At 36.0% G+C, this 10,975-nt stretch overlaps 1 protein-coding gene and 2 pseudogenes across 3 annotated transcripts; all 3 read left to right on the top strand.

Moving 5' to 3' along the window:
• Positions 1,790-4,407, top strand: LOC104755957 (organic cation/carnitine transporter 3). Of its 3 annotated transcripts, none has more exons than XM_019238800.1 (2): positions 1,790-3,143; positions 4,042-4,407. In XM_019238800.1, the coding sequence occupies exons 1-2, from the start codon at positions 1,846-1,848 to the stop codon at positions 4,292-4,294; spliced, it is 1,551 nt and encodes a 516-aa protein (XP_019094345.1). In that variant the 5' UTR covers positions 1,790-1,845; the 3' UTR covers positions 4,295-4,407. The 3 variants fall into 3 exon arrangements, with proteins under 3 accessions (XP_019094345.1, XP_010476749.1, XP_010476747.1); XM_010478447.2 differs by having other exon boundaries at positions 1,790-2,704; positions 3,543-4,407; XM_010478445.2 differs by having other exon boundaries at positions 1,790-2,300; positions 3,199-4,407.
• On the top strand, positions 5,667-7,979 carry LOC104759247 (annotated as a pseudogene).
• On the top strand, positions 9,468-10,944 carry LOC104755960 (annotated as a pseudogene).

Here is a 10,975-nt window from a genome sequence, read left to right on the forward strand (position 1 = left end):
GTATTGAGTGGATTAAACAATGCATCTCCTTCTGGTAAACAAAACAACATCTTTGGATCCATTTTGATCTTGATTCGACGATGAGCATTCTTCAAAGATCAATACGGGAAAAATAAAATGTGAAAGAAACTTCACTTTCTTCTAAAATGACGAATATATATTTTTTCGGTTTTTTCTTAAAAAAAATTATTTTGTCTTGATTGGAGTTTGAGGGGTTTACATTTACGTGATTTTCCTTCAATTACTCCATGCCACTGTTATTATGGCCATTATTTTTCTTGTCGGCACATTTAATTTTTGCCATTAAAAGCGGATTAAACATACTAAATCAGAAAATGCATAGTATTTCTTTTTTTACTGTAGTATAGCAAATTAATTGGAGTAGTTATTTTGGTAAGCTAATATAATACTGTAGTGTCGATTCCAGCAAAGTAATTTGTTCCTCTGACAACTATAAAGGACAAAAAGTGAGTTCCAAAAATTTTAAATACTAATTCAGATATGAAAAGATCTTAATTGAATTTGAACCTCAAATACAGTACTAATTAAGTTCTTTCAAAAGTATTTATTAAAATGAAACCAATGAAAAAACTATACCAGCTTTTTTAGCCTTTTATGTATGTTAAGAATTAAAGTAAACAGGTATCCGGTCAAATTGTTTCACTATAATTCATAATTTAGTATTCTTAGTTCAAACATGTCTATCATATTTATTTTGAAATGTTGTATTTAATTTTATGATTAAAACACTTATATGCCGACCAAAAAAAAATCGAATATTGATATAAACTGCATGAAGAAACAGCGCATCCATCTACATATTAGACATACCAATGTTTCTGTATACGATTATAATGCCTCTCATAAATTTCTATATTTTATTTAGGTTCTCTCTTACATGAAGCTACGTACAAGCTTCCAAATGACCAATTAAGACACTCGAAAAGAGATCTCCCATGCCCTGGAAAGCAATTCGATCAAGCTCATCTTGTCCAACTGCAGCAAGCCAACAACCAGTGCAACTTGATAATTATTGTAATTTTTATTATATATTATAGCAGTTACGACATCTATTGATTGTAATTTTGTACTTATCTTACAATAAGATTTACCCAAAAAATATGTATTTCTTACAAAGATTTTAATAAATTAATTAAACCGTTCTATTTTTTTGCAAGATGTATATCAAGAAGAAAATAAAAAATAAAAACCCATCTAAAAAAATATATGATAGGAAGTGGCCCAAAAATAGATAGCTAACTCCAAATTAAAGTGGTTGAGCTAGTGGTATGCAGCTAATTAACGACGGTGGGCATGACGGTCATCCTCAGCCACTCACTTTAGCCATCGTGAGTAATTATAGGATTCATTATTTATCTTGTTGAACATATCTAATAAATGCGTTTTATATATATAACGGGTTAGAACAGAAAAAACAAAGTAACTAAGAAGAATCACTAATTCTTCGGACACATGCCATATTCTAGAAAAGTCCTGCTTGATCCTTGTCACGGACTCACGGGAAGTATTGCATTTAAACTAAGTACTTAAGTTATACCATTGTAATGTCCATCACAATATTTTCAAGATTTTTTCCAATCTTTTACCAAAAAAAAAAGATTTTTCCAATCATTCTAAAATTAACTTTAAAGATCCAAATAATTTACCGTACGTAAAATAACTACAAAACAAAGTAATACTTCACTACTTATATAAGAAGTTTAATTTAATTGCACACGCAAGTTGTAATTCATTCTCTATATATAGAATAGCAAAAATTAATAGACATGTAAATCAATTCAAACACAACAGAACGAAAGAAAGACCTTATCTCTCCTTATATATATGGCGGACTCGACTCGGCCGTTTCTTTCCAACTCGTCGGAGTCAAAGCTTTCACCACCAAGATCCCTCGATGAGACGATAGAGCAATGCATCGGAAACTTCGGATGGGCACAGTTCCTCCAAGCCGCTTTAATCTCATTCGCTTGGTTCTTCGACGCTCAGCAAACGTTCATCACTGTCTTCACTGACTCACAACCCACGTGGCACTGTACCGACTCGGTATGCAACACTTCCTCCAACCTCTGCACCTTACCCAACCAAACCTGGTCGTGGGACTTCGACCCACACGTGTCAATCATATCCGAGTGGGGCCTACAATGCGCTGGCTCGTTCTTCATGGGATTGCCTGCAAGTTCTTTCTTCCTCGGCTGTCTGATAGGCGGCTTAGCTCTTTCTACACTCGCCGACTCATCGCTCGGTCGTAAGAACATGCTCTTGTTGTCGTGTCTCATAATGTCTCTCTCTTCGATGTTAACAGCTTTCTCAACGAGCATTTGGGTTTATGCGTTCTTGAGATTCGTGAACGGGTTTGGCCGAGCCACGATCGGGACTTGTGCCCTCGTTCTATCGACGGAGTTAGTCGGTAAAAAATGGCGAGGGCAAGTAGGTGCGATGGGTTTCTTTTGCTTCACGTTAGGGTTTTTAACGCTTCCAATGTTTGGTTACATCAATAAGGGGAATTCTTGGAGGTATCTCTACGTTTGGACATCGATACCGACTTTAATCTATTGCAGTTTAGTTCGAATTTTCGTCCGGGAGTCTCCTAGATGGCTTATCGTAAAGGGACGTAAAGAAGAAGCCGTCTCGATTCTCCAAAGCATTGCTTCTAATGCAATCACTGTGAGTTCCACGAACTTATGTTTTGATGTACAAGAGAATCAATCCGAGTTAAACCCTGATATTTACGACGCGTTAAAGATCTTGGTGAGGAAAAGTTGGTTGCTTAAGAGATTGTTAGTGGCTATGGCTCTTGGATTTGGTATCGGTATGGTTTATTACGGAATGCCACTAGCTTTAACGAATCTAAACTTCAATCTCTACTTGGGTGTTGTGTTCAACGCCTTGTCTGAATTCCCAGCTTTTCTCATAACGTTTTTCCTCATTGATAAAATCAACAGAAGAGATGCGTTGATCGGATTTACAGCTCTAAGTGGGATCTCTAGCGCTCTAATCGCGGCGTTAGGGCAAAAATTAGGGTCATTACAGATGGTGCTAGAGCTCGTTTCGTTTTTCAGTGCATGCACCGCGTTTAACATGACGCTTATATACACAATCGAGCTGTTTCCGACATGTGTGAGGAACTCGGCGATNGCTCGGTCGTAAGAACATGCTCTTGTTGTCGTGTCTCATAATGTCTCTCTCTTCGATGTTAACAGCTTTCTCAACGAGCATTTGGGTTTATGCGTTCTTGAGATTCGTGAACGGGTTTGGCCGAGCCACGATCGGGACTTGTGCCCTCGTTCTATCGACGGAGTTAGTCGGTAAAAAATGGCGAGGGCAAGTAGGTGCGATGGGTTTCTTTTGCTTCACGTTAGGGTTTTTAACGCTTCCAATGTTTGGTTACATCAATAAGGGGAATTCTTGGAGGTATCTCTACGTTTGGACATCGATACCGACTTTAATCTATTGCAGTTTAGTTCGAATTTTCGTCCGGGAGTCTCCTAGATGGCTTATCGTAAAGGGACGTAAAGAAGAAGCCGTCTCGATTCTCCAAAGCATTGCTTCTAATGCAATCACTGTGAGTTCCACGAACTTATGTTTTGATGTACAAGAGAATCAATCCGAGTTAAACCCTGATATTTACGACGCGTTAAAGATCTTGGTGAGGAAAAGTTGGTTGCTTAAGAGATTGTTAGTGGCTATGGCTCTTGGATTTGGTATCGGTATGGTTTATTACGGAATGCCACTAGCTTTAACGAATCTAAACTTCAATCTCTACTTGGGTGTTGTGTTCAACGCCTTGTCTGAATTCCCAGCTTTTCTCATAACGTTTTTCCTCATTGATAAAATCAACAGAAGAGATGCGTTGATCGGATTTACAGCTCTAAGTGGGATCTCTAGCGCTCTAATCGCGGCGTTAGGGCAAAAATTAGGGTCATTACAGATGGTGCTAGAGCTCGTTTCGTTTTTCAGTGCATGCACCGCGTTTAACATGACGCTTATATACACAATCGAGCTGTTTCCGACATGTGTGAGGAACTCGGCGATGGCGATGGTGAGGCAAGCGTTGGTGTTTGGCGGCGTTTTTAGTCCAGTGATGGTTGCGGCTGGTCGGGAAAATCAGTTTTGGTCGTATGGGTTGTTTGGTTTGGTCATAGGATTGTGTGGATTGTTTGTGGTTGGATTACCGGAGACTAGAGGAAGTGTTCTATGTGACACTATGGACGAGGAGGAGTATAAGACTTTGGCAAGGGACAATTTATTGGTTGATAGTGTTGTCCTTGTCTGATTTGTTGTAATAAAAGTGTGCAGGCTTAAACTGGCCGGTTCGGTCTTGAATCCAATCATTCTGCTCCATAAATTTATAAACCACGTGTTAACTCATTACAATCATTCGGTCTTGAATCGATGCGACAATTTGTTTTATATTTTTTATGATCCAAGTTAATACTTAATATAATCATATATTCTCTTTAGCCTTTGAGATCTGGAATTAATTATCATGACCACTCTTCATCTTCCGCGTTAGAGATATTGTAGAGTGGATTACATCAGTTTCGACAAACTCTTAACTCCATTATATTTGCAAGCTTATCTTCCAACTTGTAGGGTAACATGAACTTGATGAGTTACATCTACCTTTAAATAAGCTCCTACATTAGAGTCAAGGATATACAGATTATTCTCAGAGATAGGAAAGTTTAATTTATGGACTAGACCGTAATTTTAAGGCAAGGACAGCTTGAGCTTCATCCTCTCCCGCCCAACTTTAAGAGATCTATCTCTTCACTTGGTTCAAATTCATCCACCTGTATATAATCAGACGGGCAGATCTAAAAATATAATTAACTTAAAGCACAATACTGTATGTTTAACATATAATTTTTTAATAGAAAACACATATAAATACAGTAAAATTTGTTTGATATGTTAATCAACCATTTGTTATCATTTTATATTAACATATATATATATATATACACAATTCCTTTAAACAGTAAAAAAAAAGGTAAAAGAGAATAATAGACAGTAGTATGAAAAGCATATACCTGAAAATAGTAAAATGGGAAAGTATGATTTAAAAAATCAGGATGACATGGCCACGTGGGGTACATACAACAAATGAAATGGTTCCATATCCACTTGTATGGGGCACATTTATACGTCCACCCCCTGTGTCCATAATTCTCTTCCAATTTGCATATATTATATTTGACGATGCCTCAGATAACGGCTCACCTTTGTTTCTTCACATGTNNTTTTTTTTTTTTTTTTTTGTCTTATTTCATTTACATATTCAAAATAGAAACTCTATACGATGCTTCTGTAAGAACAATTAAAATGGTAACCTATAATAAAAAATGTAGGGTAAATGCTATTTCTATTTCTACCTTTATAGAAGAACAGATTTGAACATTTTTAAATGAATGCTATTTTAGTATCAATACTATAAAAACAGAATGCGTTTATCTCCAGAGCTTGACACCTCAGTTTCAACATTCAACCTAGTATTGACACATCAGTTAAAATCATTAACCAATAAAATTATAACAAATAATACATAACAGCTTTTTCTTTGCCAGGTCACCTAATTGTCTCTTCGTAGTCTCTTGCGTCTTTCTCTTCCTCGATTTTCTCTCTTGCTCGATAGGCTCTGATAATCGAAGACAAAAGCATCGATTTATCTTCTTAGAATTTCAGAAACCCCATCTTCTCTCTTTCATAAAACAATGGCGTCTATGGCTGCAACCACCAATTTCACCAAATCGTTGCTCTTTCCTTCCTCCCATGGTTTAGTCTCTCTTAAAAATCCCTACTTTAATCTCTCTCTCGATTTAGGTTTCGATATATATGTGTCTATTGTGCATTGGGGTTTCATCTGAAGTTTGATTCATCTTTGGTAATTAGACTTAATATTTCGTATTTGTAAGAGTTGAAAGTGTAATTTTTTATCTATAAGTGTTTTTTGGATGTGTTTTTTTTCTGTTTTAGTTTCAGGAATTGTGACCTTGAAATCGCAGAGAGGTAGTAGTAGTAGTACTAGGACATGGCCGAATCAGCAAGTCAAGAAATGGTTACAGGTTTCTCCGTGTGAATGGACTATTCGGAGGTGGAAACAAATATAATAACAATGAAGATGGACAATCTAAGGTATACATTAGATTGGATTCAATTATTTTCAAGAAGTTTGTCTATGTCGAAAACTTCCTTTGCTTCAATCTGTTTTTTCTTGTGTGATGTTTCCTAGGCAAGGATATTTGGGAATATGCAGAATATGTTTGAGACTGTGAAGAAAGCTCAAATGGTTGTTCAAGTGGAAGCTGTGCGTTTCCAAAAAGAGTTAGCTACGTAAGTTACAAACTAGTAAATTTTATTGAGTTTCGCTGCTATGTGTATTGAGTTTCGATGTTGCTTTTGTTCCATTTTCGCAAAGCTGAATTTGATGGTTATTGTAAAGGCGAGCTTGTCAAGGTTAGTGCAAATATTGTTATGTTCTAAATAGATGAGTGAACATAAGACTAGAAGAACTGCCTTTATATCAATAAATTAACTATCAGTCTATCATCAAGGACTCATCACCGTCTCTTTTGGTTCTTATTTGAGTCTGTTTTCCTAAAATATTCTTGGTGGATGTAAGAACGGTGTTTAATACTGTTTTGTTATGTCTTTAAGAAATCCAGACTAACCAGTTATTTGAGAAAGAGTCATGGCACAAACGTACCAGAAAAGCCACATGGATACAAGATGGAACAGTGCTCCCTGGAGTTGATAACTTTGCACATATTGGAGGGTTTGATACTGGTTTTCTACTTGGATTTGTGCTTTTAATCCGTCCCCATTATGGATGGATCTACCAAAGAAACGCTCCTGGAGCTAAACCACACAGGTAGAAGATGTATCAGGGCATATTTTGGACCATCTCTCTTCTCCTCTTGGTCGCTGGGTAAGTGTTACATTTCTCTGTTATTCACCCTCCACGTTAATAGCTATAAATCAGTTTGTTTGTTTGTTTTCCCTATACTCATAGTTCATAAAGGCCTGCTGCAGATTGAGTAAATGATGATCTTGTCTCTTTGATTGACAAGAAAAAGTTAGGAACAAACACCAAACCCAAGCTTCTTTTCTTGTCACAGGTTCATTGCTGGATTGATCTCTCTCTTCAACAATGTCGATGGAAACGAACATTGCTCATGGTGTCATTATCTTTCATGTGTTCCAACTTCTAAATAGAGCTGTAACCGAGAACCAGCCTCTTGCACGGTATAAATCCTTTAGTGCCTTTTTTTTTTTCATATCTCAGTTTCTCGAACCCCTTTTCAATGTCTCCTAATTACATATCTCTTCTTCTTATTTTTGTTTGCTGCAGACGACTCAATTATGTAACCAATTCAGCATGACTTGTTTAAGAAATGAGAAATCAGCATCTTACATTTTGGCAAATCCCCCGGACTCACGGATTAATAGCTTATGTGTTCAGCTTTGCCGTTGATTTTTACTTAATGATTTTTAGAATATATACAAACTCACTCGTGTCTACACTCTGTATCTTCTTCTGCTTCTCATTTTTTTCTTGCTTTATTTTGTATATTTTATAGGAGCCTCCTTGCTTTATTTTGTATATTTTTTAATAACATGAGTTGACAAGAACCACACTCTACAATCTCAACTCTTTGTTTGATTTTTGTTGTTTATGTTACTAATTCATTTAGGTGAACTGAAACCTTTTGGATTTGTGTATCAGGTTACATTATGAGGTAACCATCAACTAATCCGTACTGATATATCCGAGGCAGAAATGGAATTAGGTTCCGAAGTGAGTAACTATACCTACCTTTTTATGGAACAATCAAAGCTAATTCATTTGTTCTCTCTTTTGCTGACATCATGTTATGTGTTTTTTCCTATGGCAGAAACTTTCACAACTTGTTGTTACAGAAGCATCAAGGACGCACATGTCAAGAGTGTTGCGGTAAGGCAATCAAAGACCATTTATCACAGTGCAACCAAAATTTTATTTAAAGTAACTCGATTTGTTGTTCTGGTAACTATGATTTTCTACTTTAAGTTTCTAGGTAACAAAATTTTGATTTTTATGTGTTTTTTTTTAAATAACTCAAACGAACATAAAATATAAGTAACTAAGCTAAGAATTTATTGAAATCTTTATAATGATAAACAAATATTAATTCAGTTATTTACAATATTAACTATTAACTAAAATAAAAATAAAAATAAGTAATTCATGACAGAACTTAGTTGATTGCATGATATTTTGGTTTTCTTGATGGATCAGACTTAAAACACTGTGTAGAATAATAAAATAAGACTTTTGTTGTTTTCTTAAAGTAAAATAAATATTCACTAAAAGAAGACACAAGAAATAAATTCATAATCTTGTGTTTTTGCTAAGAAGATGTCATTCAAGTGGTTACCTTATAAATATTAAAATGCATAAAGTATATAATAAAATTTGAGCAAAATCAGAATACTAAACTCCAATTTTTACAAGACTTTTAAATGTTCAATCTTATTTATCGTAAACTAAAATTAATTATTAAAAATAGTCTGCATACCAACAAATTCCAAACAAATTAAGAAAAATTTACAAACAATATAAAAAAAACACAACAAAATAGTAGAAAAGACAAAAAGAAAAAATCAACCCGTGGCGTAGCGCGGGTACTATCCTAGTTTTTATAAAGTCTCGTGATTCATGCCCTAAAACAGAACATCAAAATGCGGTTACACCGATTTTAATAATTTATGAAGCTCGTGATTCTTATCCTAACACAGAAAGTCAGAAACAGAACATCGAAATGTGGTGACATAACACCACCCAAGAGCTTAATATAGTCTACATATTAAGAATACACGAAGTGAATAGCTAGTCTATAGTAAATTAGAAAATTACAATGATAATTGAAGAAACATACAATTTTAGAGTTAATAAGACATATTACTATTTGAGTTATTTGACAATATATATATATATATATACTTCATTTATTGAATAATTATATATATATAGAATTAAAATAAAAAATTATAGTGAAAAATGAACGATTTAAAACAAACCAATTAAAATAGACATTATATTTAATGAAATATAAACTAGTGATAAAGACATGCAATAACGTTGGCAACGTGTGTTTCCATATTTCCCGTTTTTAATACAATTACTGCAAACATACAAAACTATGGCAACGTGTGTTGTAAGAAATTAGCATATGTGATGTTACAGGAACGCCCTTTCACATTTGAGACCAAACAAAGTGATTTTAACGACAAATCATGTAATAAAATTCAATTGCCACTTTTTATTATATAGCTTATAGTTCACTGATTGAGTAGCTAGGGTCATCAATTATTGCTCATTGATTTGGGGTTTTTTTTTTTTTTTTCCGAATATAAGATATCAACACAACAACAATTCACAATATGTGCTAGTTTTGAAACGAGCACAGAACTCACTACACACACACACACAAACACCATGATCATGATGAGCCTCACCACATCATTACCATACCCTTTTCAAATTCTACTAGTATTTATCGTCTCCATTGCATCATTCTCTATACTGGGTCGAATTCTCTCAAGGCCCACCAAAACGAAAAATCGATCACGCCAGCTTCCTCCTGGCCCACGAGGATGGCCGATCCTCGGCAATTTACCGGAACTAATTCATGACTCGTCCTAGGTCCAAATATTTCTATCGTGCCATGAATGATCTAAACACAGATATCGCATGTTTCAACTTCGCCGGTGTCCACGTCATCATCATAAACTCCAACGAAATCGCTAGAGAAGCGTATAGAGAGCGTGACGCCGATTTGGCAGATCGGCCTCATACGTTCATCGTAGAGTCCATCGGAGACAATTGCAAATTAATGGGAACCGCACCGTACGGTACTGAACAGTTCATAAAGATGAAAAAAGTGGTCACAACGGAAATTATGTCCGTTAAAACGTTGTACATATGTTGGTAGCTGCGAGAACCATCGAAGCGGATAATCTCATGGCTTACGTTCACTCGGTGTATCAACGGTCGACCATAGAGAGCTCACGAGGGTTTATGGTTACGCAGTGACAATGAGAATGATGTTTGGAAGGAGACATGTCACGGACGAAAATGTTTTTTCGGATGATGGGAGATTAGGAAAAGCCGAAAAACATCATTTTGAGGTTGAACATGCTAAACTGTTTGGCGGGTTTTAGTCCCGCTGATTACGTGGAAAGATGGTTGAGAGGTTGGAATATTGATGGTCAAGAGGAGAGGGTGAAAGTGAATATTAATCTAGTTCGTAGTTACAACAATCCCATAATCAACGAGAGGATCGAGTTATGGAGGGAAAAAGGTGGTAAGGCCGCTGTTGAGGATTGGCTTGATACCTTCATTACGCTAAAAGATCGAAACGGAAACTACTTGGTCACGCCAGACGAAATTAAAGCTCAATGCCTTGTAAGTTAAAAAAATTTCTTATAAAACGGTTGATCATCACATTCATGTAAATCGTCCTAAACTAGGCCGGAACCCAAAAATATGGAAAGATCCATTGGTATACAAACCGGAGCGTCACCACCAAGAAGATGGAATTACAAAAGAGGTTACTTTGGTCGAAACAGATATGCGTTTTGTCTCGTTTACCACCGGTCGACGTGGCTGCATCGGTGTTAAAGTCGGCACAATCATGATGGTTATGATGTTCGCTAGGTTTCTTCAAGGGTTTAACTGGAAACTCCATCCAGGATTTAGACTGTTGAGCCTCGAGGAAGACGATACATTGCTTATGGTTAAGTCTCTTCATTTGTCTGTTGAGCCACGCTTGGCACCAAACCTTTACCCAAAATTCCATCCTTAAGAAAAGGAAAAAACAAGACGCCCTTGTTCTTTCTCTCTGTTATGTTCTTCTTCGACGCTTTGTCGTTTCTTTGTTGTGTTTCTCGCTTGTTTGTTCTTTTTCAGTCT

This window comes from Camelina sativa, chromosome 17, assembly GCF_000633955.1.
Source record: "Camelina sativa cultivar DH55 chromosome 17, Cs, whole genome shotgun sequence".
Taxonomy (NCBI): domain Eukaryota; kingdom Viridiplantae; phylum Streptophyta; class Magnoliopsida; order Brassicales; family Brassicaceae; genus Camelina; species Camelina sativa.